This window comes from Bufo bufo, chromosome 1 (genome assembly GCF_905171765.1).
Source record: "Bufo bufo chromosome 1, aBufBuf1.1, whole genome shotgun sequence".
NCBI classification, from domain to species: domain Eukaryota; kingdom Metazoa; phylum Chordata; class Amphibia; order Anura; family Bufonidae; genus Bufo; species Bufo bufo.
The window spans coordinates 840,068,068-840,095,273 of NC_053389.1; the positions used below are offsets into that span (position 1 = coordinate 840,068,068).

The 27,206-nt window shown below is 52.0% G+C and overlaps 2 protein-coding genes across 7 annotated transcripts in view; both read left to right on the top strand.

Moving 5' to 3' along the window:
* LOC120986703 (phospholipid scramblase 3-like) overlaps nt 1–27,206 on the top strand; it is a 270,830-nt gene that overhangs the window by 55,182 nt on the left and 188,442 nt on the right. The gene's annotated exons all lie outside the window — the stretch shown is intronic.
* The window catches only part of LOC120986705 (phospholipid scramblase 3-like), a 59,521-nt gene continuing 32,793 nt past the window's right edge, over nt 479–27,206 (top strand). Inside the window, exons 1-4 of one of the 4 annotated variants that reach the window (XM_040415404.1) lie at nt 479–625; nt 11,738–11,785; nt 12,783–12,943; nt 13,770–13,797. In XM_040415404.1, coding sequence (XP_040271338.1) covers nt 11,773–11,785; nt 12,783–12,943; nt 13,770–13,797 — 202 coding nt within the window. In that variant the 5' untranslated portion in view covers nt 479–625; nt 11,738–11,772. Of the gene's footprint in view, nt 626–883; nt 900–930; nt 938–8,933; nt 8,943–11,737; nt 11,786–12,782; nt 12,944–13,769; nt 13,798–27,206 lie in introns of those variants that run through there. The other 3 variants (XM_040415406.1, XM_040415408.1, XM_040415405.1) reach the window with 3 other exon arrangements.

Below are 27,206 nucleotides of genomic sequence, written 5' to 3' on the forward strand. Positions count from 1 at the left end.
CAGAAACCCAAAATAGCGCAGCCGCTCAGGGAGGGGGAGGGGGCAGTTAGGCTACTTTCACATCTGCGTTAGGTGCGGATCCGTCTGGTGTCTGCACAGACGGATCCGCACCTATAATGCAAACGCTTGTATCTGTTCAGAACGGATCCGTTTTCATTATTCTTTTAAAGAAAAATCTAAGTCAAAACGGATCCGTCCTGACTTACATTGAAAGTCAATGGGGGACGGATCCGTTTTCAACTGCATCATATTGTGTCGGTGAAAACGGATCCGTCCCCATTGACTTACAATCTAAGTCAGGACGGATCCGTTTGTCTCCGCACCGCCAGGTGAACACCAAAACGCTGCAAGCTGCCTCCAGAGCGGAATGGAGGCGCAACGGAGCCAAACTGATGCATTCAGAATGCATTGGGGCTGAACGGATCTCACCTACGGACCCAGAAACGGCAGGGTGAGAGTAGCCTAACTCTATCACTTCAAATGCTAGTCCTGTGCCATCACTACTAGTATAATCCAGTGCCTCGTGCTCTTTCCTGGGTGGTGCCTCGTGCCTCCTCCCGTCATGTAAGGAGTCACTCCCTTATCACAGCCCCTCTCAGAAACACAACAAGTGCTGCAGAGACGGGTGAGTGAGGGGTTAACTGAGGAAGAGACGGGTGAGTGAGGGGTTAACTGAGGAAGAGACGGGTGAGTGAGAGCGGGGGGGGTAACTGAAGAAGAGACGGGTGAGTGAGAGCGGGGGTAACTGAAGAAGAGACGGGTGAGTGAGAGCGGGGGTAACTGAGGAAGAGAGGGTGAGTGAGAGCGGGGGTAACTGAAGAAGAGACAGGTGAGTGAGAGCGGGGGTAACTGAAGAAGAGACGGGTGAGTGAGGGCGGGGGTAACTGAGGAAGAGACGGGTGAGTGAGAGCGGCGGGGGTAACTGAAGAAGAGACGGGTGAGTGAGGGCGGGGTAACTGAGAAGAGACGGGTGAGTGGGGGGGGGGTAACTGAAGAAGAGACGGGTGAGTGAGAGCGGGGGTAACTGAAGAAGAGACGGGTGAGTGAGAACGGGGGGAACTGAAGAAGAGACGGGTGAGTGAGAGCGGGGGTAACTGAAGAAGAGACGCGTGAGTGAGAGCGGGGGTAACTGAAGAAGAGACGGGTGAGTGAGAGCGGGGGGGTAACTGAAGAAGAGACGGGTGAGTGAGAACGGGGGTAACTGAAGAAGAGACGGGTGAGTGAGAGCGGGGGGGTAACTGAGAAAGAGACGGGTGAGTGAGAGCGGGGGTAACTGAAGAAGAGACGGGTGAGTGAGAGCGAGGGTAACTGAAGAAGAGACGGGTGAGTGAGAGCGGGGGATAACTGAAGAAGAGACGGGTGAGTGAGAGCGGGGATAACTGAAGAAGAGACGGGTGAGTGAGGGCGGGGGGGTAACTGAAGAAGAGACGGGTGAGTGAGAGCGGGGGGGTAACTGAAGAAGAGACGGGTGAGTGAGAGCGGGGGTAACTGAAGAAGAGACGGGTGAGTGAGAGCGGGGGGGTAACTGAAGAAGAGACGGGTGAGTGAGAGCGGGGATAACTGAAGAAGAGACGGGTGAGTGAGAGCGGGGGTAACTGAGGAAGAGACGGGTGAGTGAGAGCGGGGTAACTGAAGAAGAGACGGGTGAGTGAGAGCGGGGGAACTGAAGAAGAGACGGGTGAGTGAGAGCGGGAGGGTAACTGAAGAAGAGACGGGTGAGTGAGAGCGGGGGATAACTGAAGAAGAGACGGGTGAGTGAGAGCGGGGGGTAACTGAAGAAGAGACGGGTGAGTGAGGGCGGGGGGGAACTGAAGAAGAGACGGGTGAGTGAGGGCGGGGGTAACTGAAGAAGAGACGGGTGAGTGAGAGCGGGGGGTAACTGAAGAAGAGACGGGTGAGTGAGGGCGGGGGGAACTGAGGAAGAGACGGGTGAGTGAGAGCGGGGGTAACTGAAGAAGAGACGGGTGAGTGAGAGCGGGGGAGTAACTGAAGAAGAAACGGGTGAGTGAGAGCGGGGGTAACTGATAAAGAGACGAGTGAGTGAGAGCGGGGGTAACTGAAGAAGAGACGGGTGAGTGAGAGCGGGGGGGGAACTGAAGAAGAGACGGGTGAGTGAGGGCGGGGGGGGAACTGAAGAAGAGACGGGTGAGTGAGAGCGGGGGGGTAACTGAAGAAGAGACGGGTGAGTGAGGGCGGGGGGTAACTGAAGAAGAGACGGGTGAGAAAGGACGGGGGTAACTGAAGAAGAGACGGGTGAGTGATAGCGGGGGTAACTGAAGAAGAGACGGGTGAGTGAGAGCGGGGGGGGAACTGAAGAAGAGACGGGTGAGCGAGAGCGGGGGTAACTGATAAAGAGACGGGTGAGTGAGAGCGGGGGTAACTGAAGAAGAGACGGGTGAGTGAGAGCGGGGGGGGAACTGAAGAAGAGACGGGTGAGTGAGGGCGGGGGTAACTGAAGAAGAGACGGGTGAGAAAGGACGGGGGTAACTGAAGAAGAGACGGGTGAGAGAGTGCGGGGGTAACTGAAGAAGAGACGGATGAGTGAGGGCGGGGGGTAACTGAGGAAGAGACGGGTGAGAGAGTGCGGGGGGTAACTGAAGAAGAGACAGGTGAGTGAGAGCGGGGGGTAACTGAAGAAGAGACGGGTGAGTGAGAGCGGGGGGTAACTGAAGAAGAGACGGGTGAGTGAGAGCGGGGGGTAACTGAAGAAGAGACGGGTGAGTGAGGGCGGGGGGTAACTGAAGAAGAGACGGGTGAGTGAGAGCGGGGGATAACTGAAGAAGAGACGGGTGAGTGAGAGCGGGGGGTAACTGAAGAAGAGACAGGTGAGTGAGAGCGGGGGTAACTGAAGAAGAGACGGGTGAGTGAGAGCGGGGGTAACTGAAGAAGAGACGGGTGAGTGAGAGCGGGGGGTAACTGAAGAAGAGACGGGTGAGTGAGAGCGGGGGGTAACTGAAGAAGAGACGGGTGAGTGAGAGCGGGGGGTAACTGAGGAAGAGACGGGTGAGAGAGTGCGGGGGGGTAACTGAAGAAGAGACAGGTGAGTGAGAGCGGGGGATAACTGAAGAAGAGACGGGTGAATGAGAGCGGGGGTAACTGAAGAAGAGACGGGTGAGTGAGAGCGGGGGTAACTGAAGAAGAGACGGGTGAGTGAGAACGGGGGTAACTGAAGAAGAGACGGGTGAGTGAGGGCGGGGGGTAACTGAAGAAGAGACGGGTGAGTGAGAGCGGGGGGTAACTGAAGAAGAGACGGGTGAGTGAGAGCGGGGGGTAACTGAAGAAGAGACGGGTGAGTGAGGGCGGGGGGTAACTGAAGAAGAGACGGGTGAGTGAGAGCGGGGGATAACTGAAGAAGAGACGGGTGAGTGAGAGCGGGGGTAACTGAAGAAGAGACGGGTGAGTGAGAGCGGGGGGTAACTGAAGAAGAGACAGGTGAGTGAGAGCGGGGGTAACTGAAGAAGAGACGGGTGAGTGAGAGCGGGGGGTAACTGAAGAAGAGACGGGTGAGTGAGAGCGGGGGGTAACTGAGGAAGAGACGGGTGAGAGAGTGCGGGGGTAACTGAAGAAGAGACAGGTGAGTGAGAGCGGGGGATAACTGAAGAAGAGACGGGTGAATGAGAGCGGGGGGGGGTAACTGAAGAAGAGACGGGTGAGTGAGAGCGGGGGGGTAACTGAAGAAGAGACGGGTGAGTGAGGGCGGGGGGTAACTGAAGAAGAGACGGGTGAGTGAGGGCGGGGGGTAACTGAAGAAGAGACGGGTGAGTGAGAGCGGGGGGGTAACTGAAGAAGAGACGGGTGAGTGAGGGCGGGGGGGTAACTGAAGAAGAGACAGGTGAGTGAGGGCGGGGGGTAACTGAAGAAGAGACGGGTGAGTGAGGGCGGGGGGTAACTGAGGAAGAGACGGGTGAGTGAGAGCGTGGGGTAACTGAAGAAGAGACGGGTGAGTGAGGGCGGGGGTAACTGAAGAAGAGACGGGTGAGTGAGGGCGGGGGGTAACTGAAGAAGAGACGGGTGAGTGAGGGCGGGGGGTAACTGAAGAAGAGACGGGTGAGTGAGAGCGGGGGGGTAACTGAAGAAGAGACAGGTGAGTGAGGGCGGGGGGTAACTGAAGAAGAGACGGGTGAGTGAGAGCGGGGGGAACTGAAGAAGAGACGGGTGAGTGAGAGCGGGGGTAACTGAAGAAGAGACGGGTGAGAGAGTGCGGGGGGTAACTGAAGAAGAGACGGGTGAGTGAGAGCGGGGGGTAACTGAAGAAGAGACGGGTGAGTGAGAACGGGGGTAACTGAAGAAGAGACGGGTGAGTGAGAGCGGGGGGTAACTGAAGAAGAGACGGGTGAGTGAGAGCGGGGGGGTAACTGAAGAAGAGACGGGTGAGTGAGAGCGGGGGTAACTGAAGAAGAGACGGGTGAGTGAGAGCGGGGGGGTAACTGAAGAAGAGACGGGTGAGTGAGGGCGGGGGGTAACTGAAGAAGAGACGGGTGAGTGAGAGCGGGGGTAACTGAAAAAGAGACGGGTGAGTGAGAGCGGGGGATAACTGAAGAAGAGACGGGTGAGTGAGAGCGGGGGGTAACTGAAGAAGAGACGGGTGAGTGAGAGCGGGGGTAACTGAAGAAGAGACGGGTGAGTGAGAGCGGGGGTAACTGAAGAAGAGACGGGTGAGTGAGAACGGGGGTAACTGAAGAAGAGACGGGTGAGTGAGAGCGGGGGGGTAACTGAGAAAGAGACGGGTGAGTGAGAGCGGGGGTAACTAAAGAAGAGACGGGTGAGTGAGGGCGGGGGGTAACTGAGGAAGAGACGGGTGAGTGAGAGCGGGGGTAACTGAAGAAGAGACGGGTGAGTGAGAGCGGGGGGTAACTGAGGAAGAGACGGGTGAGTGAGAGCGGGGGGTAACTGAAGAAGAGACAGGTGAGTGAGAGCGGGGGGGTAACTGAAGAAGAGACGGGTGAGTGAGAGCGGGAGTAACTGAAGAAGAGACGGGTGAGTGAGAGCGGGGGTAACTGAAGAAGAGACGGGTGAGTGAGAGCGGGGGGGTAACTGAAGAAGAGACGGGTGAGTGAGAGCGGGGGGGTAACTGAAGAAGAGACGGGTGAGTGAGAGCGGGGGGTAACTGAAGAAGAGACGGGTGAGTGAGAGCGGGAGTAACTGAAGAAGAGACGGGTGAGTGAGAGCGTGGGTAACTGAAGAAGAGACGGGTGAGTGAGAGCGGGGGTAACTGAAGAAGAGACGGGTGAGTGAGAGCGGGGGGTAACTGAAGAAGAGACGGGTGAGTGAGAGCGGGGGGTAACTGAAGAAGAGACGGGTGAGTGAGAGCGGGGGTAACTGAAGAAGAGACGGGTGAGTGAGGGCGGGGGTAACTGAAGAAGAGACGGGTGAGTGAGAGCGGGGGTAACTGAAGAAGAGACGGGTGAGTGAGAGCGGGGGTAACTGAAGAAGAGACGGGTGAGTGAGAGCGGGGGTAACTGAAGAAGAGACGGGTGAGTGAGGGCGGGGGTAACTGAAGAAGAGACGGGTGAGTGAGAGCGGGGGGTAACTGAAGAAGAGACGGGTGAGTGAGAGCGGGGGGGTAACTGAAGAAGAGACGGGTGAGTGAGGGCGGGGGTAACTGAAGAAGAGACGGGTGAGTGAGAGCGGGGGGGTAACTGAAGAAGAGACGGGTGAGTGAGAGCGGGGGGTAACTGAAGAAGAGACGGGTGAGTGAGAGCGGGGGGTAACTGAAGAAGAGACGGGTGAGTGAGAGCGGGGGTAACTGAAGAAGAGACGGGTGAGTGAGGGCGGGGGTAACTGAAGAAGAGACGGGTGAGTGAGAGCGGGGGGTAACTGAAGAAGAGACGGGTGAGTGAGAGCGGGGGTAACTGAAGAAGAGACGGGTGAGTGAGAGCGGGGGTAACTGAAGAAGAGACGGGTGAGTGAGAGCGGGGGTAACTGAAGAAGAGACGGGTGAGTGAGGGCGGGGGTAACTGAAGAAGAGACGGGTGAGTGAGAGCGGGGGGTAACTGAAGAAGAGACGGGTGAGTGAGAGCGGGGGGGTAACTGAAGAAGAGACGGGTGAGTGAGGGCGGGGGTAACTGAAGAAGAGATGGGTGAGTGAGAGCGGGGGGGTAACTGAAGAAGAGACGGGTGAGTGAGAGCGGGGGGTAACTGAAGAAGAGACGGGTGAGTGAGAGCGCGGGGTAACTGAAGAAGAGACGGGTGAGTGAGAGCGGGGGTAACTGAAGAAGAGACGGGTGAGTGAGAGCGGGGGGTAACTGAAGAAGAGACGGGTGAGTGAGAGCGGGGGGTAACTGAAGAAGAGACGGGTGAGTGAGAGCGGGGAGTAACTGAAGAAGAGACGGGTGAGTGAGAGCGGGGGGGTAACTGAAGAAGAGACGGGTGAGTGAGAGCGGGGGGTAACTGAAGACGAGACGGGTGAGTGAGAGCGGGGGGTAACTGAAGAAGAGACGGGTGAGTGAGAGCGGGGAGTAACTGAAGAAGAGACGGGTGAGTGAGAGTGGGGGGGTAACTGAAGAAGAGACGGGTGAGTGAGGGCGGGGGGTAACTGAAGAAGAGACGGGTGAGTGAGGGCGGGGGGTAACTGAAGAAGAGACGGGTGAGTGAGAGCGGGGGGTAACTGAAGAAGAGACGGGTGAGTGAGGGCGGGGGGTAACTGAAGAAGAGACGGGTGAGTGAGAGCGGGGGGTAACTGAAGAAGAGACGGGTGAGTGAGAGCGCGGGGTAACTGAAGAAGAGACGGGTGAGTGAGAGCGGGGGTAACTGAAGAAGAGACGGGTGAGTGAGAGCGGGGGGTAACTGAAGAAGAGACGGGTGAGTGAGAGCGGGGGTAACTGAAGAAGAGACGGGTGAGTGAGAGCGGGGGGGTAACTGAAGAAGAGACGGGTGAGTGAGAGCGGGGGGGGAACTGAAGAAGAGACGGGTGAGTGAGAGCGGGGAGTAACTGAAGAAGAGACGGGTGAGTGAGAGCGGGGGTAACTGAAGAAGAGACGGGTGAGTGAGGGCGGGGGGTAACTGAAGAAGAGACGGGTGAGTGAGGGCGGGGGGTAACTGAAGAAGAGACGGGTGAGTGAGAGCGGGGGGTAACTGAAGAAGAGACGGGTGAGTGAGAGCGCGGGGTAACTGAAGAAGAGACGGGTGAGTGAGAGCGGGGGTAACTGAAGAAGAGACGGGTGAGTGAGAGCGGGGGGTAACTGAAGAAGAGACGGGTGAGTGAGAGCGGGGGGTAACTGAAGAAGAGACGGGTGAGTGAGGGCGGGGGGGTAACTGAAGAAGAGACGGGTGAGTGAGAGCGGGGGTAACAGAAGAAGAGACGGGTGAGTGAGAGCGGGGAGTAACTGAAGAAGAGACGGGTGAGTGAGAGCGGGGGTGACTGAAGAAGAGACGGGTGAGTGAGGGCGGGGGGTAACTGAAGAAGAGACGGGTGAGTGAGAGCGGGGGGTAACTGAAGAAGAGACGGGTGAGTGAGAGCGGGGGGTAACTGAAGAAGAGACGGGTGAGTGAGGGCGGGGGGTAACTGAAGAAGAGACGGGTGAGTGAGAGCGGGGGGTAACTGAAGAAGAGACGGGTGAGTGAGAGCGCGGGGTAACTGAAGAAGAGACGGGTGAGTGAGAGCGGGGGTAACTGAAGAAGAGACGGGTGAGTGAGAGCGGGGGGTAACTGAAGAAGAGACGGGTGAGTGAGAGCGGGGGTAACTGAAGAAGAGACGGGTGAGTGAGAGCGGGGGGGTAACTGAAGAAGAGACGGGTGAGTGAGAGCGGGAGTAACTGAAGAAGAGACGGGTGAGTGAGAGCGGGGGTAACTGAAGAAGAGACGGGTGAGTGAGAGCGGGGGGGTAACTGAAGAAGAGACGGGTGAGTGAGAGCGGGAGTAACTGAAGAAGAGACGGGTGAGTGAGAGCGTGGGTAACTGAAGAAGAGACGGGTGAGTGAGAGCGGGGGTAACTGAAGAAGAGACGGGTGAGTGAGAGCGGGGGGTAACTGAAGAAGAGACGGGTGAGTGAGAGCGGGGGGTAACTGAAGAAGAGACGGGTGAGTGAGAGCGGGGGTAACTGAAGAAGAGACGGGTGAGTGAGGGCGGGGGTAACTGAAGAAGAGACGGGTGAGTGAGAGCGGGGGGGTAACTGAAGAAGAGACGGGTGAGTGAGAGCGGGGGGGTAACTGAAGAAGAGACGGGTGAGTGAGAGCGGGGGGGTAACTGAAGAAGAGACGGGTGAGTGAGAGCGGGAGTAACTGAAGAAGAGACGGGTGAGTGAGAGCGTGGGTAACTGAAGAAGAGACGGGTGAGTGAGAGCGGGGGGGTAACTGAAGAAGAGACGGGTGAGTGAGAGCGGGGGGTAACTGAAGAAGAGACGGGTGAGTGAGAGCGGGGGTAACTGAAGAAGAGACGGGTGAGTGAGGGGGGGAACTGAAGAAGAGACGGGTGAGTGAGAGCGGGGGGGGAACTGAAGAAGAGACGGGTGAGTGAGAGCGGGGGGTAACTGAAGAAGAGACGGGTGAGTGAGAGCGGGGTAACTGAAGAAGAGACGGGTGAGTGAGAGCGGGGGTAACTGAAGAAGAGACGGGTGAGTGAGAGCGGGGGGTAACTGAAGAAGAGACGGGTGAGTGAGAGCGGGAGTAACTGAAGAAGAGACGGGTGAGTGAGAGCGGGAGTAACTGAAGAAGAGACGGGTGAGTGAGGGCGGGGGGTAACTGAAGAAGAGACGGGTGAGTGAGAGCGGGGGGTAACTGAAGAAGAGACGGGTGAGTGAGAGCGCGGGGTAACTGAAGAAGAGACGGGTAAGTGAGAGCGGGGGGTAACTGAAGAAGAGACGTGTGAGTGAGAGCGGGAGTAACTGAAGAAGAGACGGGTGAGTGAGAGCGGGGGGTAACTGAAGAAGAGACGGGTGAGTGAGAGCGGGAGTAACTGAAGAAGAGACGGGTGAGTGAGAGCGGGGGTAACTGAAGAAGAGACGGGTGAGTGAGGGCGGGGGGTAACTGAAGAAGAGACGGGTGAGTGAGAGCGGGGTAACTGAAGAAGAGACGGGTGAGTGAGAGCGCGGGGAACTGAAGAAGAGACGGGTGAGTGAGGGCGGGGGGTAACTGAAGAAGAGACGGGTGAGTGAGGGCGGGGGGTAACTGAAGAAGAGACGGGTGAGTGAGGGCGGGGGGTAACTGAAGAAGAGACGAGTGAGTGAGAGCGGGGGTAACTGAAGAAGAGACGGGTGAGTGATAGCGGGGGTAACTGATGAAGAGACGGGTGAGTGAGAGCGGGGGTAACTGAAGAAGAGACAGGTGAGTGAGAGCGGGGGATAACTGAAGAAGAGACGGGTGAGTGAGAGCGGGGGGTAACTGAAGAAGAGACGGGTGAGTGAGAGCGGGGGTAACTGATGAAGAGACGGGTGAGTGAGGGCGGGGGGTAACTGAAGAAGAGACGGGTGAGTGAGGGCGGGGGTAACTGAAGAAGAGACGGGTGAGTGAGAGCGGGGGGTAACTGAAGAAGAGACGGGTGAGTGAGAGCGGGGGGAACTGAGGAAGAGACGGGTGAGTGAGAGCGGGGGGGGTAACTGAAGAAGAGACGGGTGAGTGAGAGCGGGGGGTAACTGAAGAAGAGACGGGTGAGTGAGGGCGGGGGGTAACTGAAGAAGAGACGGGTGAGTGAGAGCGGGGGGTAACTGAAGAAGAGACGGGTGAGTGAGGGCGGGGGGGTAACTGAAGAAGAGACGGGTGAGTGAGAGCGGGGGGGTAACTGAAGAAGAGACGGGTGAGTGAGAGCGGGGGGTAACTGAAGAAGAGACGGGTGAGTGAGGGCGGGGGGTAACTGAAGAAGAGACGGGTGAGTGAGAGCGGGGGGTAACTGAAGAAGAGACGGGTGAGTGAGGGCGGGGGGTAACTGAAGAAGAGACGGGTGAGTGAGAGCGGGGGGTAACTGATGAAGAGACGGGTGAGTGAGGGCGGGGGGTAACTGAAGAAGAGACGGGTGAGTGAGAGCGGGGGGTAACTGATGAAGAGACGGGTGAGTGAGGGCGGGGGTGGCTGCCCCTCCTGGAGGGCAGGGAGTAACTGATGAAGAGACCAAACATCTCCTCCCACTACTCCATACAGTATCTTCCACTACTCCATACAGTATCTTCCACTGCTTCATACAACTCCTCCCACTGTTCCATACAACTCCTCCCACTACTCCATACAACTCCTCCCACTGCTCCATACAACTCCTCCCACTACTCTGTACATCTCCTCCCACTACTTCATACAACTCTTCCCACTAACCCATACACCCCCTCCCACTACCCCATACAACTCCTCCCACTAATCCATAAACCCCTCCCACTACTTCATACATCCCCTCCCACTACTCCATACAACTCCTCCCACTACCCCTACAACTCCTCCGCCCTGCAGCGGGCGTCTCCACCCAGGGCCCTTTAAGTTGGGATAAGTGTTTGTTGTGACGCCAGTTGCAGTGAAGCAACGAGGGCAGAGGGCCCCTTTTAGTGATACTGTGGATGGTACCCAGGAGTAGGAATGCCAGAGTGGTGGGTGGTGACCTAATGTCCCTCAATGTTGGTGCACGTGTCACGGTGCTCCTACCTGGATACGCTGGACTCTAGGCATTGGCTCAGCAGCAAATAAAAGGGGGTTGCTGATGAAGGGATGGAGAATAAATTGAGTCCAGACCTTGTGATGAAGTTGATAACAGCTTTACTTGAATAAACGCTTCTCCAACACGATTTCCAGGCTTTGTCTTGGTTTCCAGCAGGCGTTGGCATTCACTGTGGCAGGCAAACTCCTCTCTGCTCTCTAGCTCTGCTGTGCTAACAGGATAACTGTAGGATTTAGCTTTAGCTGTATGCTGTACTTTGCTTCTGTAGTATTCTCTAGATCAGTACCAGGGAACACTTTCTCCTCCTGGCTTCTGAGGCTTCAGGCTTTGGCCTGTGTCCAGCAGAGCTGAAGGTGCTCTAGCTGGCCCAGACAGGGCCTGTCCGACAGGGACGAGCACCTGCTGCACAACCTCCCTTGGCAGGGGTAAAAACTGAACTAACTCCTCACTAACTAGTCCCTCCCTCTCTTAGGGCTCATGCACACAGCTGTTGCCCGGCCGTGGCTGTATTGCCGCCCGCACACAGCGAGTCCGCAATACACGGGCACCGGCCGTGTGCACCCCGCACCACGGATCCAGACCCATTCACTTGAAAGGGTCCACAATCCTGGAGGTTTGGTGGGGTGCGGAATGGAGGCAGGGATCGGAAGCACTATGGAGTGCTTCCATGGGTTTTCTGCCCGTGCCGCAAAAAAGTAGTGCATGCTCTACTTTTTTGTGGTGTGGACCGTCGGATACGGATCGCGGACCCCATTCAAGTGCAGCTGCCCTACCGTCGGTGCCCGCGCATTGCGGACAGAAGTTTGCTGTCCGCAGCCTGGGCCCGGCCAGCATAAGGTCGTGTGCATGAGCTCTTAGGGAGAGCTAGAATGGAAAGAAGGGTTCCATTCTAGGAAAAATAGCTCTGCCATTGTTGCCGCCACCTGCTGGTGAACCAGGCACATTACACTTGAACAAAATGAATACAAATTTTGCAAGACCTAGAAATTAATACACAGGATGACACATGGTTAACCGTAGGAGACAGTAGCAAGGTGCAAAGGTGGTAATGCCAATCTGGGGCGTTAAACTCCCACTACACCACACAGCCCCTCCCACTGCCCCCTACAACTCCTCCCACTAATCCATACAACTTGGATTCTGGACTGATTGTTGTGTCTTTTAGATATATCTGGACCTGGTGCCTCGCGCCTCCTCAACATGACATCCACAGGTAATTTACTGCCATGCCTCCTGCTCCTGCACACTCTACATTGTGTTCATACTGCAGACTTACCTGCCTAGAACTGACCAGCTGATCACTGTGGACCTCATGGCACCCCAAGATGTCTCCCTGTTTTGGAAACCCTACAGTCTACAAGATGACCAGGCAAGGCGATCGGCCAGGCCAGAACTGCAGACACAAGCTGAAGTCAAAGCATTCAGGAGAACACATCTCGTCGAGGAACCTGGAGATGTACATCTCATAGAGTAACCTGGATATGTCCATCTCCTACAGAAATCAGGAGATGTCCATCTCCTGCAGGAACCTGGAGATGTACATCTCCTATACGAACCTGGGGGTGTCCATCTCATAGAGGAACCCAGAGATAAAGATGTCCAGCTCTTAGAAGAACCTGAATATGTCCGTCTTCTAGAGGGATCTGGAGATGTCCATTTCCTAGACCCGCGATGGCTAACCTCCGGAAATCCGACTCCCAGCATGCACTCTTGCTTGGCTGTTTTACGAACTCCATAGAAATGAATGGAGAATGCTGGGAATCGTAGTTTCACCACAGCCAGAGTGTCGGAGGTTAGCCATCACTGTCCTAGACGAACCTGGGGGTATGCTTCTAATTGGGAAACATGAAGTAGCCATTGTCATAAAGTAACCTGGAAATGTCCATCTCACAGAAGAAAGAGGAGGTGTTTAGCTCACAGAAGAACCTGGCTATGTCTAGCTCTTAGAGGAACCTGAAAGTGAAGAAGCTGTTTCTCAGTAGAAGATAATGCTGACCAGTGTACAGATATTTAGAAGGTCTCGAAGTTAGAATCCTATGGGTTACTAGCTTAAATAGTATCAGAATGACCTGGTAAAACATTCTGAAACCAGGAATGGCAGGTATTAACCACTATGGTAACCAGGTCTATTATCAGGGTCCTCTCCATTTACTGGATCATGAATGTTCTGGTCTCTAGAACTTCTTATTTAGTCTCTCCACTCTTTCTAGATACACGACCAGCTCACAAGGTTTCTGATGAGCCCCCGAGTTACAATCTGATTACACCATATGCCCCCCCGGTTACCATCCCACCATCTGCCCCACCAAGTTCTCAAATGGACACTGCAATAGTGAAAGGCATTTCCCCAGGGATGGAGCATCTCCTCCAGGTAAGAGACCTTCTTCACCCAATGTGACATCCACCGTATGTTCTACACATGCTGCTCAGTAAAGCCCATCATCCGTCCCAAGATGTCTATTGTCCAGTGTCTTCAATGTCCGTCCCACTGTGAATGTTCATCATCGTTGTCCTGGGTTCAGAGGCTGTAGAACATTGGAGGTCATCTATGAGGAGTCCATCTGAGGCCCTCTTGTGACTGCCTTCTCTGCCTTCCTGCATGCTCCCCTGGCTCTTCTGTCTGTCTCCGCGGTCTGCCTCCCAGCCTATCGTTTCTGACCGTCTGTCTCCCCGACCTTTCTCTTTTGTCGGTCTGTCTCCCTACCCTGTTTCTTCTGTCCGTCTGTCTCCCCGGCCTGTCTCTCCTTACCATCTGTCTCCCTGCCCTGTCTCTTCTGTTCGTCTGTCTCCCCGGCCTGTCTCTTCTGTCTGTCTCCCCAGCCTGTCTCTTCTGTCTGTCTCCCCAGCCTGTCTCTTCTGTCCGTCTGTCTCCCCGGCCTGTCTCTTCTGTCTGTCTCTCTGGCCTGTCTCTTCTGTCCGTCTGTCTCCCTGGCCTGTCTCCTCTGTCGGCCTGTCTCCCTGGCCTGTCTCTTCTGTCTGTCTCCCCGGCCTGTCTCTTCTGTCTGTCTGTCTCCCCGGCCTGTCTCTTCTGTCCATCTGTCTCTCCGGCCTGTCTCTTCTGTTCGTCTGTCTCACCGGCCTGTCTCTTCTGTCTGTCTCCCCGGCCTGTCTCTTCTGTCCGTCTGTCTCCCCGGCTCTCCTGGGAGTTGTAGTGCCCTCCACACCTCCTCTCACTAATGACGGGTTTTCTGTTTCAGGTTAACCAATTAATGGTGAAAGAGAAATGTAAGAAAATATATTTATTAAAGATAAAACTGCTCTGTATCCCTGTGTGTCTGGAGGACTAGTGTCTAATGGTTCCACTCTGCTCTGGTCCCTGGTGTTCAGTGGTGTAATAATATAGTCCCTGGTGTCCAGTGGTCTAATAATATAGTTCCTGGTGTCCAGTGGTCTAATAATATAGTCCTTGGTGTCCAGTGGTGTAATAATCCAGTCCCTGGTGTCCAGTGGTGTAATAATCCAGTCCCTGGTGTCCAGTGGTGTAATAATATAGTCCCTGGTGTCCAGAGGTGTAATAATATAGTCCCTGGCGTCCAGTGGTGTAATAATATAATCCCTGGTGTCCAGTTGTGTAATAATCCAGTCCCTGGTGTCCAGAGGTGTAATAATATAGTCCCTGGTGTCCAGTGGTGTAATAATTTAGTCCCTGGTGTCCAGTGGTGTAATAATATAGTCCCTGGTGTCCAGTGGTGTAATAATATAGTCCCTGGTGTCCAGTGGTGTAATAATATAGTCCCTGGTGTCCAGTGGTGTAATTATATAGTCCCTGGTGTCCAGTGGTGTAATAATATAGTCCCTGGTGTCCAGTGGTGTAATAATATAGTCCCTGGTGTCCAGTGGTGTAATAATATAGTCTCCGGTGTCCAGTGGTGTAATAATATAGTCCTTGGTGTCCAGTGGTGTAATAATATAGTCCCTGGTGTCCAGTGGTGTAATAATATAGTCCCTGGTTTCCAGTGGTGTAATAATGTAGTCCCTGGTGTCCAGTGGTGTAATAATATAGTCCTTGGTGTCCAGTGGTGTAATAATATAGTCCCTGGTGTCCAGTGGTGTAATAATATAGTCCCTGGTGTCCAGTGGTGTAATAATATAGTCCCTGGTGTCCAGTGGTGTAATAATATAGTCCCTGGTGTCCAGTGGTGTAATAATATAGTCCCTGGTGTCCAGTGGTGTAATAATATAGTCCCTGGTGTCCAGTGGTGTAATAATATAGTCCCTAGTGTCCAGTGGTGTAATAATATAGTCCCTGGTGTCCAGTGGTGTAATAATATAGTCCCTGGTGTCCGGTGGTGTAATAATATAGTCCCTGGTGTCCAGTGGTGTAATAATATAGTCCCTGGTGTCCAGTGGTGTAATAATATAGTCCCTGGTGTCCAGTGGTGTAATAATATAGTCCCTGGTGTCCGGTGGTGTAATAATATAGTTCCTGGTGTCCAGTGGTGTAATAATATAGTCCCTGGTGTCCAGTGGTATAATAATATAGTCCCTGGTGTCCAGTGGTGTAATAATATAGTCCCTGGTGTCCAGTGGTGTAATAATATAGTCCCTGGTGTCCGGTGGTGTAATAATCCAGTCCCTGGTGTCCAGTGGTGTAATAATATAGTCCCTAGTGTCCAGTGGTGTAATAATATAGTCCCTGGTGTCCAGTGGTGTAATAATATAGTCCCTGGTGTCCGGTGGTGTAATAATATAGTCCCTGGTGTCCGGTGGTGTAATAATATAGTCCCTGGTGTCCAGTGGTGTAATAATATAGTCCCTGGTGTCTGGTGGTGTAATAATCCAGTCCCTGGTGTCCGGTGGTGTAATAATCCAGTCCCTGGTGTCCAGTGGTTTATCAGGTTAAGGCCTCATGCACACGACCTTTTTTTTTGTGGTCCGCAAAACGGATTTCCGTTGTTCCGTGATCCGTGTCCGTTTTTTCATACGTGGGTCTTCATTGATTTTTGGAGGATCCACGGACATGAAAAGTGAAAAAAAAAAACGAAGTCAAGTTTGCATTGAAAATTATAGGAAAAACGGACACGGATCACGGACACGGATCACGGACGTGGATGACTATCTTGTGTGCATCCGTGATTTTTCACGGACCTATTGACTTGAATGGGTCCGTGAACCGTTGTCGGTGAAAAAAATAGGACAGGTCATATTTTTTTCACGGACTGGAAAAACGGATCACGGACGCGGAAGCCAAACGGTGCATTTTCCGATTTTTCCACGGACCCATTGAAAGTCAATGGGTCAGCGAAAAAAACCGGAAAATGGAACAACGGCCGCGGATGCACACAACGGTCGTGTGCATGAGGCCTAAGCCTAGCTTTTATTGTGTCCTTGTTTAGCAATCCAACCCCTTCCATCCAATGTTTGAGTGATTTAGTCCTGCAGTCTAGTGGTGAGTGGTTTGGTGGTCTGGTATAAGAATGACCGGTGGCGGCCCCCAGTAATGTGCATGCGCTTCACTAAACCTTGTCCAGAATCTAAAACCCAATGTATAAAGAAACAGCCTCTACATTTACAGAAATCTCTACAGAACAAAGTCTTATCATCTATTCCATCAACACCGTCCCTTTAAATATATAAAAGATGCAAAATGCAAAAAATGCGGTTTCCTTATGATTTCTGTGCTTTGGGGGTCAGTAGTGTCAGTTTGTATTCGGCTTCGTTCACATCAGCGTTCAGGAGCAGGAGAGCGGAAAGGACGGAGCCCCGGGACCCCACAGACTATAATGGGGTCCGTTATGTTTCCGCTCAGAAGATGATTTGGAGCAGAGACTAGAGTTGTGCGCGCCGGAGAACGGAGGCTGAGCGCTGATGTGAACGAAGCCTTGGCTGGATTGCTCAACACATGAACGGTAAACTTGTGACACGTCCTCGCGGTCCGCTACAATGTGTCCATATCCTCAGACGGTTGTTGCAGCAGTTGGCGGTTATTTCCTGCACACATATTGTTAGCGGGATGTTTACTCCGAGCACAATCTCTTGTGGGTGTCTATTCGCATTGTCCTGTCCATAGAGGCTATCCTCCCCTTCTAACATCGTGATAGAGAAAAGAGGAGGAAATAACAAGATAAATCCAAATAATGTAAGAGGGGCAGGAAGCGTCAGCGCGCTGGTGTGAGCCCATTACAAGATCCCAAATCTCCAGTTCTGCATCCAGTCCCTTCGGCATCAAGGATCCAAATTTTCTTTGATTGGCATCTAGAGATCCGGGAAATAAATCACCCCCCCCCCCCCCTCCAATTTTCACTAACGGATTCAATTGCCATAAATTACTGGCGCAATGTGTCCCCGGATGACGGAGGTTTCTCATAGGGTATACTATTGGGGGCTGGGTTATTACAATTCAACGGTCATACAAAAACATTGGTATAAAATACTGGGGCCCGTAATCCCTACCCAGCCCTCAATAGTAAACACCCGGGCGCCCAATTTGGGCCTACGAATGGCACCAACGGTTAGGAATAATAAAAAGAAAGTAACTAAATAATTGGAGGACCCTGAACGGCTCCTATAGATGGGGTCGATGTCAACATTGCAAAGAAACCAATTTTCTGAGAAAAACGAGTATAATAAAATCTACAACAAACATCAAGGAAACGCTGACGAGTAGCCGTAACCGGTCGTCCGTTTCATAGAACGCCCGGGAGAACCAAGAGGGCCCTGAAGACAAGAGCCGCTGAAGACAAGAGCCGCTGAAGACAAGAGCCGCTGAAGACATTGATGACATCAGAAAGGGATATGAGAAACCTCCGTCATCCGGGGACACATCGCGCCAGAAATTTATGGCAATTGAATCCGTTGGTGAAAATGGGAGGGGGGGGGGGGGCGATTTATTTCCCGGATCTCTAGATGCGAATCGAAGAAAATATATGAATTTGGATCCTTGATGCCGAAGGGACTGGATGCAGAACTGGAGATTTGGGATCTTGTAATGGGCTCACACCAGCGCGCTGACGCTTCCTGCCCCTCTTACATTATTTGGATTTATCTTGTTATTTCCTCCTCTTTTCTCTATCACGATGTTAGAAGGGGAGGATAGCCTCTATGGACAGGACAATGCGAATAGACACCCACAAGAGATTGTGCTCGGAGTAAACATCCCGCTAACAATATGGGGGCAGGAAATAACCGCCAACTGCTGCAACAACCGTCTGAGGATATGGACACATTGTAGCGGACCGCGAGGACGTGTCACAAGTTTACCGTTCATGTGTTGAGCAATCCAGCCAAGGCTTCGTTCACATCAGCGCTCAGCCTCCGTTCTCCGGCGCGCACAACTCTAGTCTCTGCTCCAAATCATCTTCTGAGCGGAAACATAACGGACCCCATTATAGTCTGTGGGGTCCCGGGGCTCCGTCCTTTCCGCTCTCCTGCTCCTGAACGCTGATGTGAACGAAGCCGAATACAAACTGACACTACTGACCCCCAAAGCACAGAAATCATAAGGAAACCGCATTTTTTGCATTTTGCATCTTTTATATATTTAAAGGGACGGTGTTGATGGAATAGATGATAAGACTTTGTTCTGTAGAGATTTCTGTAAATGTAGAGGCTGTTTCTTTATACATTGGGTTTTAGATTCTGGACAAGGTTTAGTGAAGCGCATGCACATTACTGGGGGCCGCCACTGGTCATTAGTATTTGGGTCTGTACTAACACTGGTGGTCAGTGGGCCAGGTACAGAGTAACGGGCGAGCATCCTCTACACCAGGGGGGCACAACCTAAGCCCCAGGGGCCACATGCGGCCCTTGATACCCTTCTTTGCGGCCCCCAACCACATGTATGTCTATGTCCAGTGGCTGCTCACATGTATCTTTCATGTATTGTCCCATTAGATACTAGAAGTGTAACCAGACAGTAATGATATATACTGTATGTACAATGCGCCATTACCTCTTTTCAGTTTTATTTTCGGCCCTTGGAATTGGTTCAGGCTGACAATGTGGCCCCCAACCAGAAAAGGTTGGGCCCTCCTGCTCTAGACTGTTAGTTTTGTAAATCCATTTTGGTGGTTTAGTCCTGCAGTCTAGTGGTTAGTGCTGGCTCTCAGTGTTTTGGTGGTCATGTCCTGCAGTCTAGTGGTTAGTGCTGGCTCTCAGTGTTTTGGTGGTCATGTCCTGCAGTCTAGTGGTTAGTGCTGGCTCTCAGTGTTTTGGTGGTTTAGTCCTGCAGTCTAGTGGTTAGTACTGACTCTCAGTGTTTTGGTGGTTTAGTCCTGCAGTCTAGTGGTTAGTGCTGGCTCTCAGTGTTTTGGTGGTTTAGTCCTGCAGTCTAGTGGTTAGTGCCGGCTCTCAGTGTTTTGGTGGTTTAGTCCTGCAGTCTAGTGGTTAGTGCTGGCTCTCAGTGTTTTGGTGGTTTAGTCCTGCAGTCTAGTGGTTACTGCTGGCTCTCAGTGTTTTGGTGGTTTAGTCCTGCAGTCTAGTGGTTAGTGCTGGCTCTCAGTGTTTTGGTGGTTTAGTCCTGCAGTCTAGTGGTTAGTGCTGGCTCTCAGTGTTTTGGTGGTTTAGTCCTGCAGTCTAGTGGTTAGTGCTGGCTCTCAGTGTTTTGGTGGTTTAGTCCTGCAGTCTAGTGGTTAGTGCTGGCTCTCAGTGTTTTGGTGGTTTAGTCCTGCAGTCTAGTGGTTAGTACTAGCTCTCAGTGTTTTGGTGGTTTAGTCCTGCATTCTAGTGGTTAGTGCTGGCTCTCAGTGTTTTGGTGGTTTAGTCCTGCAGTCTAGTGGTTAGTGCTGGCTCTCAGTGTTTTGGTGGTTTAGTCCTGCAGTCTAGTGGTTAGTGCTGGCTCTCAGTGTTTTGGTGGTTTAGTCCTGCAGTCTAGTGGTTAGTACTGACTCTCAGTGTTTTGGTGGTTTAGTCCTGCAGTCTAGTGGTTAGTGCTGGCTCTCAGTGTTTTGGTGGTTTAGTCCTGCAGTCTAGTGGTTAGTGCTGGCTCTCAGTGTTTTGGTGGTTTAGTCCTGCAGTCTAGTGGTTAGTGCTGGCTCTCAGTGTTTTGGTGGTTTAGTCCTGCAGTCTAGTGGTTAGTGCTGGGTCTCAGTGTTTTGGTGGTTTAGTCCTGCATTCTAGTGGTTAGTGCTGGCTCTCAGTGTTTTGGTAGTTTAGTCCTGCAGTCTAGTGGTTAGTGCTGGCTCTCAGTGTTTTGGTGGTTTAGTCCTGCAGTCTAGTGGTTAGTGCTGGCTCTCAGTGTTTTGGTGGTTTAGTCTTGCAGTCTAGTGGTTAGTGCTGGCTCTCAGTGTTTTGGTGGTTTAGTCCTGCAGTCTAGTGGTTAGTGCTGGCTCTCAGTGTTTTGGTGGTTTAGTCCTGCAGTCTAGTGGTTAGTGCTGGCTCTCAGTGTTTTGGTGGTCATGTCCTGCAGTCTAGTGGTTAGTGCTGGGTCTCAGTGTTTTGGTGGTTTAGTCCTGCATTCTAGTGGTTAGTGCTGGCTCTCAGTGTTTTGGTAGTTTAGTCCTGCAGTCTAGTGGTTAGTGCTGGCTCTCAGTGTTTTGGTGGTTTAGTCCTGCAGTCTAGTGGTTAGTGCTGGCTCTCAGTGTTTTGGTGGTTTAGTCCTGCAGTCTAGTGGTTAGTGCTGGCTCTCAGTGTTTTGGTGGTTTAGTCCTGCAGTCTAGTGGTTAGTGCTGGCTCTCAGTGTTTTGGTGGTCATGTCCTGCAGTCTAGTGGTTAGTGCTGGCTCTCAGTGTTTTGGTGGTTTAGTACTGCAGTCTAGTGGTTAGTGCTGGCTCTCAGTGTTTTGGTGGTTTAGTACTGCAGTCTAGTGGTTAGTGCTGGCTCTCAGTGTTTTGGTGGTTTAGTCCTGCAGTCTAGTGGTTAGTGCTGGCTCTCAGTGTTTTGGTGGTTTAGACCTGCAGTCTAGTGGTTAGTGCTGGCTCTCAGTGTTTTGGTGGTTTAGACCTGCAGTCTAGTGGTTAGTGCCGGCTCTCAGTGTTTTGGTGGTTTAGTCCTGCAGTCTAGTGGTTAGTGCTGGCTCTCAGTGTTTTGGTGGTTTAGACCTGCAGTCTAGTGGTTAGTGCTGGCTCTCAGTGTTTTGGTGGTTTAGTCCTGCAGTCTAGTGGTTAGTGCTGGCTCTCAGTGTTTTGGTGGTTTAGTCCTGCAGTCTAGTGGTTAGTGCTGGCTCTCAGTGTTTTGGTGGTTTAGTCCTGCAGTCTAGTGGTTAGTGCCGGCTCTCAGTGTTTTGGTGGTTTAGTCCTGCAGTCTAGTGGTTAGTGCTGGCTCTCAGTGTTTTGGTGGTTTAGTCCTGCAGTCTAGTGGTTACTGCTGGCTCTCAGTGTTTTGGTGGTTTGGTCCTGCAGTCTAGTGGTTAGTGCTGGCTCTCAGTGTTTTGGTGGTTTAGTCCTGCAGTCTAGTGGTTAGTGCTGGCTCTCAGTGTTTTGGTGGTTTAGTCCTGCATTCTAGTGGTTAGTGCTGGCTCTCAGTGTTTTGGTGGTTTAGTCCTGCAGTCTAGTGGTTAGTGCTGGCTCTCAGTGTTTTGGTGGTTTAGTCCTGCAGTCTAGTGGTTAGTGCTGGCTCTCAGTGTTTTGGTGGTTTAGTCCTGCAGTCTAGTGGTTAGTACTGACTCTCAGTGTTTTGGTGGTTTAGTCCTGCAGTCTAGTGGTTAGTGCTGGCTCTCAGTGTTTTGGTGGTTTAGTCCTGCAGTCTAGTGGTTAGTGCTGGCTCTCAGTGTTTTGGTGGTTTAGTCCTGCAGTCTAGTGGTTAGTGCTGGCTCTCAGTGTTTTGGTGGTTTAGTCCTGCAGTCTAGTGGTTAGTGCTGGGTCTCAGTGTTTTGGTGGTTTAGTCCTGCATTCTAGTGGTTAGTGCTGGCTCTCAGTGTTTTGGTAGTTTAGTCCTGCAGTCTAGTGGTTAGTGCTGGCTCTCAGTGTTTTGGTGGTTTAGTCCTGCAGTCTAGTGGTTAGTGCTGGCTCTCAGTGTTTTGGTGGTTTAGTCTTGCAGTCTAGTGGTTAGTGCTGGCTCTCAGTGTTTTGGTGGTTTAGTCCTGCAGTCTAGTGGTTAGTGCTGGCTCTCAGTGTTTTGGTGGTTTAGTCCTGCAGTCTAGTGGTTAGTGCTGGCTCTCAGTGTTTTGGTGGTCATGTCCTGCAGTCTAGTGGTTAGTGCTGGCTCTCAGTGTTTTGGTGGTTTAGTACTGCAGTCTAGTGGTTAGTGCTGGCTCTCAGTGTTTTGGTGGTTTAGTACTGCAGTCTAGTGGTTAGTGCTGGCTCTCAGTGTTTTGGTGGTTTAGTCCTGCAGTCTAGTGGTTAGTGCTGGCTCTCAGTGTTTTGGTGGTTTAGACCTGCAGTCTAGTGGTTAGTGCTGGCTCTCAGTGTTTTGGTGGTTTAGACCTGCAGTCTAGTGGTTAGTGCCGGCTCTCAGTGTTTTGGTGGTTTAGTCCTGCAGTCTAGTGGTTAGTGCTGGCTCTCAGTGTTTTGGTGGTTTAGACCTGCAGTCTAGTGGTTAGTGCTGGCTCTCAGTGTTTTGGTGGTTTAGTCCTGCAGTCTAGTGGTTAGTGCTGGCTCTCAGTGTTTTGGTGGTTTAGTCCTGCAGTCTAGTGGTTAGTGCTGGCTCTCAGTGTTTTGGTGGTCATGTCCTGCAGTCTAGTGGTTAGTGCTGGCTCTCAGTGTTTTGGTGGTTTAGTCCTGCAGTCTAGTGGTTAGTGCTGGCTCTCAGTGTTTTGGTGGTTTAGTCCTGCAGTCTAGTGGTTAGTGCTGGCTCTCAGTGTTTTGGTGGATTAGTCCTGCAGTCTAGTGGTTAGTGCTGGCTCTCAGTGTTTTGGTGGTCATGTCCTGCAGTCTAGTGGTTAGTGCTGGCTCTCAGTGTTTTGGTGGTTTAGTCCTGCAGTCTAGTGGTTAGTGCTGGCTCTCAGTGTTTTGGTGGTCCTGTCCTGCGGTCTAGTGGTTAGTGCTGGCTCTCAGTGTTTTGGTGGTTTAGTCCTGCTGTCTAGTGGTTAGTGCTGGCTCTCAGTGTTTTGGTGGTTTAGTCCTGCAGTCTAGTGGTTAGTGCTGGCTCTCAGTGTTTTGGTGGTTTAGTACTGCAGTCTAGTGGTTAGTGCTGGCTCTCAGTGTTTTGGTGGTTTAGACCTGCAGTCTAGTGGTTAGTGCCGGCTCTCAGTGTTTTGGTGGTTTAGTCCTGCAGTCTAGTGGTTAGTGCTGGCTCTCAGTGTTTTGGTGGTTTAGTCCTGCAGTCTAGTGGTTAGTGCTGGCTCTCAGTGTTTTGGTGGTTTAGTCCTGCATTCTAGTGGTTAGTGCTGGCTCTCAGTGTTTTGGTGGTTTAGTCCTGCAGTCTAGTGGTTAGTGCTGGCTCTCAGTGTTTTGGTGGTTTAGTACTGCATTCTAGTGGTTAGTGCTGGCTCTCAGTGTTTTGGTGGTTTAGACCTGCAGTCTAGTGGTTAGTGCTGGCTCTCAGTGTTTTGGTGGTTTAGTCCTGCAGTCTAGTGGTTACTGCTGGCTCTCAGTGTTTTGGTGGTTTAGTCCTGCAGTCTAGTGGTTAGTGCTGGCTCTCAGTGTTTTGGTGGTTTAGTCCTGCAGTCTAGTGGTTAGTGCTGGCTCTCAGTGTTTTGGTGGTTTAGTCCTGCATTCTAGTGGTTAGTGCTGGCTCTCAGTGTTTTGGTGGTTTAGTCCTGCAGTCTAGTGGTTAGTGCTGGCTCTCAGTGTTTTGGTGGTTTAGTCCTGCAGTCTAGTGGTTAGTGCTGGCTCTCAGTGTTTTGGTGGTTTAGTCCTGCAGTCTAGTGGTTAGTACTGACTCTCAGTGTTTTGGTGGTTTAGTCCTGCAGTCTAGTGGTTAGTGCTGGCTCTCAGTGTTTTGGTGGTTTAGTCCTGCAGTCTAGTGGTTAGTGCTGGCTCTCAGTGTTTTGGTGGTTTAGTCCTGCAGTCTAGTGGTTAGTGCTGGCTCTCAGTGTTTTGGTGGTTTAGTCCTGCAGTCTAGTGGTTAGTGCTGGGTCTCAGTGTTTTGGTGGTTTAGTCCTGCATTCTAGTGGTTAGTGCTGGCTCTCAGTGTTTTGGTAGTTTAGTCCTGCAGTCTAGTGGTTAGTGCTGGCTCTCAGTGTTTTGGTGGTTTAGTCCTGCAGTCTAGTGGTTAGTGCTGGCTCTCAGTGTTTTGGTGGTTTAGTCTTGCAGTCTAGTGGTTAGTGCTGGCTCTCAGTGTTTTGGTGGTTTAGTCCTGCAGTCTAGTGGTTAGTGCTGGCTCTCAGTGTTTTGGTGGTTTAGTCCTGCAGTCTAGTGGTTAGTGCTGGCTCTCAGTGTTTTGGTGGTCATGTCCTGCAGTCTAGTGGTTAGTGCTGGCTCTCAGTGTTTTGGTGGTTTAGTACTGCAGTCTAGTGGTTAGTGCTGGCTCTCAGTGTTTTGGTGGTTTAGTACTGCAGTCTAGTGGTTAGTGCTGGCTCTCAGTGTTTTGGTGGTTTAGTCCTGCAGTCTAGTGGTTAGTGCTGGCTCTCAGTGTTTTGGTGGTTTAGACCTGCAGTCTAGTGGTTAGTGCTGGCTCTCAGTGTTTTGGTGGTTTAGACCTGCAGTCTAGTGGTTAGTGCCGGCTCTCAGTGTTTTGGTGGTTTAGTCCTGCAGTCTAGTGGTTAGTGCTGGCTCTCAGTGTTTTGGTGGTTTAGACCTGCAGTCTAGTGGTTAATGCTGGCTCTCAGTGTTTTGGTGGTTTAGTCCTGCAGTCTAGTGGTTAGTGCTGGCTCTCAGTGTTTTGGTGGTTTAGTCCTGCAGTCTAGTGGTTAGTGCTGGCTCTCAGTGTTTTGGTGGTCATGTCCTGCAGTCTAGTGGTTAGTGCTGGCTCTCAGTGTTTTGGTGGTCATGTCCTGCAGTCTAGTGGTTAGTGCTGGCTCTCAGTGTTTTGGTGGTTTAGTCCTGCAGTCTAGTGGTTAGTGCTGGCTCTCAGTGTTTTGGTGGTTTAGTCCTGCAGTCTAGTGGTTAGTGCTGGCTCTCAGTGTTTTGGTGGTTTAGTCCTGCAGTCTAGTGGTTAGTGCTGGCTCTCAGTGTTTTGGTGGTCATGTCCTGCAGTCTAGTGGTTAGTGCTGGCTCTCAGTGTTTTGGTGGTTTAGTCCTGCTGTCTAGTGGTTAGTGCTGGCTCTCAGTGTTTTGGTGGTTTAGTCCTGCAGTCTAGTGGTTAGTGCTGGCTCTCAGTGTTTTGGTGGTTTAGTACTGCAGTCTAGTGGTTAGTGCTGGCTCTCAGTGTTTTGGTGGTTTAGTCCTGCAGTCTAGTGGTTAGTGCTGGCTCTCAGTGTTTTGGTGGTTTAGTCCTGCAGTCTAGTGGTTAGTGCTGGCTCTCAGTGTTTTGGTGGTCATGTCCTGCAGTCTAGTGGTTAGTGCTGGCTCTCAGTGTTTTGGTGGTTTAGTCCTGCAGTCTAGTGGTTAGTGCTGGCTCTCAGTGTTTTGGTGGTCCTGTCCTGCGGTCTAGTGGTTAGTGCTGGCTCTCAGTGTTTTGGTGGTTTAGTCCTGCTGTCTAGTGGTTAGTGCTGGCTCTCAGTGTTTTGGTGGTTTAGTCCTGCAGTCTAGTGGTTAGTGCTGGCTCTCAGTGTTTTGGTGGTTTAGTACTGCAGTCTAGTGGTTAGTGCTGGCTCTCAGTGTTTTGGTGGTTTAGACCTGCAGTCTAGTGGTTAGTGCCGGCTCTCAGTGTTTTGGTGGTTTAGTCCTGCAGTCTAGTGGTTAGTGCTGGCTCTCAGTGTTTTGGTGGTTTAGTACTGCATTCTAGTGGTTAGTGCTGGCTCTCAGTGTTTTGGTGGTTTAGACCTGCAGTCTAGTGGTTAGTGCTGGCTCTCAGTGTTTTGGTGGTTTAGTCCTGCAGTCTAGTGGTTACTGCTGGCTCTCAGTGTTTTGGTGGTTTAGTCCTGCAGTCTAGTGGTTAGTGCTGGCTCTCAGTGTTTTGGTGGTTTAGTCCTGCAGTCTAGTGGTTAGTGCTGGCTCTCAGTGTTTTGGTGGTTTAGTCCTGCAGTCTAGTGGTTAGTGCTGGCTCTCAGTGTTTTGGTGGTCATGTCCTGCAGTCTAGTGGTTAGTGCTGGCTCTCAGTGTTTTGGTGGTCATGTCCTGCAGTCTAGTGGTTAGTGCTGGCTCTCAGTGTTTTGGTGGTTTAGTCCTGCAGTCTAGTGGTTAGTGCTGGCTCTCAGTGTTTTGGTGGTTTAGTCCTGCAGTCTAGTGGTTAGTGCTGGCTCTCAGTGTTTTGGTGGTTTAGTCCTGCAGTCTAGTGGTTAGTGCTGGCTCTCAGTGTTTTGGTGGTCATGTCCTGCAGTCTAGTGGTTAGTGCTGGCTCTCAGTGTTTTGGTGGTTTAGTCCTGCAGTCTAGTGGTTAGTGCTGGCTCTCAGTGTTTTGGTGGTCCTGTCCTGCGGTCTAGTGGTTAGTGCTGGCTCTCAGTGTTTTGGTGGTTTAGTCCTGCTGTCTAGTGGTTAGTGCTGGCTCTCAGTGTTTTGGTGGTTTAGTCCTGCAGTCTAGTGGTTAGTGCTGGCTCTCAGTGTTTTGGTGGTTTAGTACTGCAGTCTAGTGGTTAGTGCTGGCTCTCAGTGTTTTGGTGGTTTAGACCTGCAGTCTAGTGGTTAGTGCCGGCTCTCAGTGTTTTGGTGGTTTAGTCCTGCAGTCTAGTGGTTAGTGCTGGCTCTCAGTGTTTTGGTGGTTTAGACCTGCAGTCTAGTGGTTAGTGCCGGCTCTCAGTGTTTTGGTGGTTTAGTCCTGCAGTCTAGTGGTTAGTGCTGGCTCTCAGTGTTTTGGTGGTTTAGACCTGCAGTCTAGTGGTTAGTGCTGGCTCTCAGTGTTTTGGTGGTTTAGTCCTGCAGTCTAGTGGTTAGTGCTGGCTCTCAGTGTTTTGGTGGTTTAGTCCTGCAGTCTAGTGGTTAGTGCTGGCTCTCAGTGTTTTGGTGGTTTAGTCCTGCAGTCTAGTGGTTAGTACTGACTCTCAGTGTTTTGGTGGTTTAGTCCTGCAGTCTAGTGGTTAGTGCTGGCTCTCAGTGTTTTGGTGGTTTAGTCCTGCAGTCTAGTGGTTAGTGCTGGCTCTCAGTGTTTTGGTGGTTTAGTCCTGCAGTCTAGTGGTTAGTGCTGGCTCTCAGTGTTTTGGTGGTTTAGTACTGCAGTCTAGTGGTTAGTACTAGCTGTCAGTGTTTTGGTGGTTTAGTCCTGCAGTCTAGTGGTTAGTGCTGGCTCTCAGTGTTTTGGTGGTTTAGTACTGCAGTCTAGTGATTAGTGCTGGCTCTCAGTGTTTTGGTGGTTTAGTCCTGCAGTCTAGTGGTTAGTGCTGGCTCTCAGTGTTTTGGTGGTTTAGTCCTGCAGTCTAGTAGTTAGTGCTGGCTCTCAGTGTTTTGGTGGTTTAGTCCTGCATTCTAGTGGTTACTGCTGGCTCTCAGTGTTTTGGTGGTCCTGTCCTGCAGTCTAGTGGTTAGTGCTGGCTCTCAGTGTTTTGGTGGTCATGTCCTGCAGTCTAGTGGTTAGTGCTGGCTCTCAGTGTTTTGGTGGTTTAGTCCTGCAGTCTAGTGGTTAGTGCTGGCTCTCAGTGTTTTGGTGGTTTAGTCCTGCAGTCTAGTGGTTAGTGCTGGCTCTCAGTGTTTTGGTGGTTTAGTCCTGCAGTCTAGTGGTTAGTGCTGGCTCTCAGTGTTTTGGTGGTTTAGTCCTGCAGTCTAGTGGTTAGTGCTGGCTCTCAGTGTTTTGGTGGTTTAGTCCTGCAGTCTAGTGGTTAGTACTGACTCTCAGTGTTTTGGTGG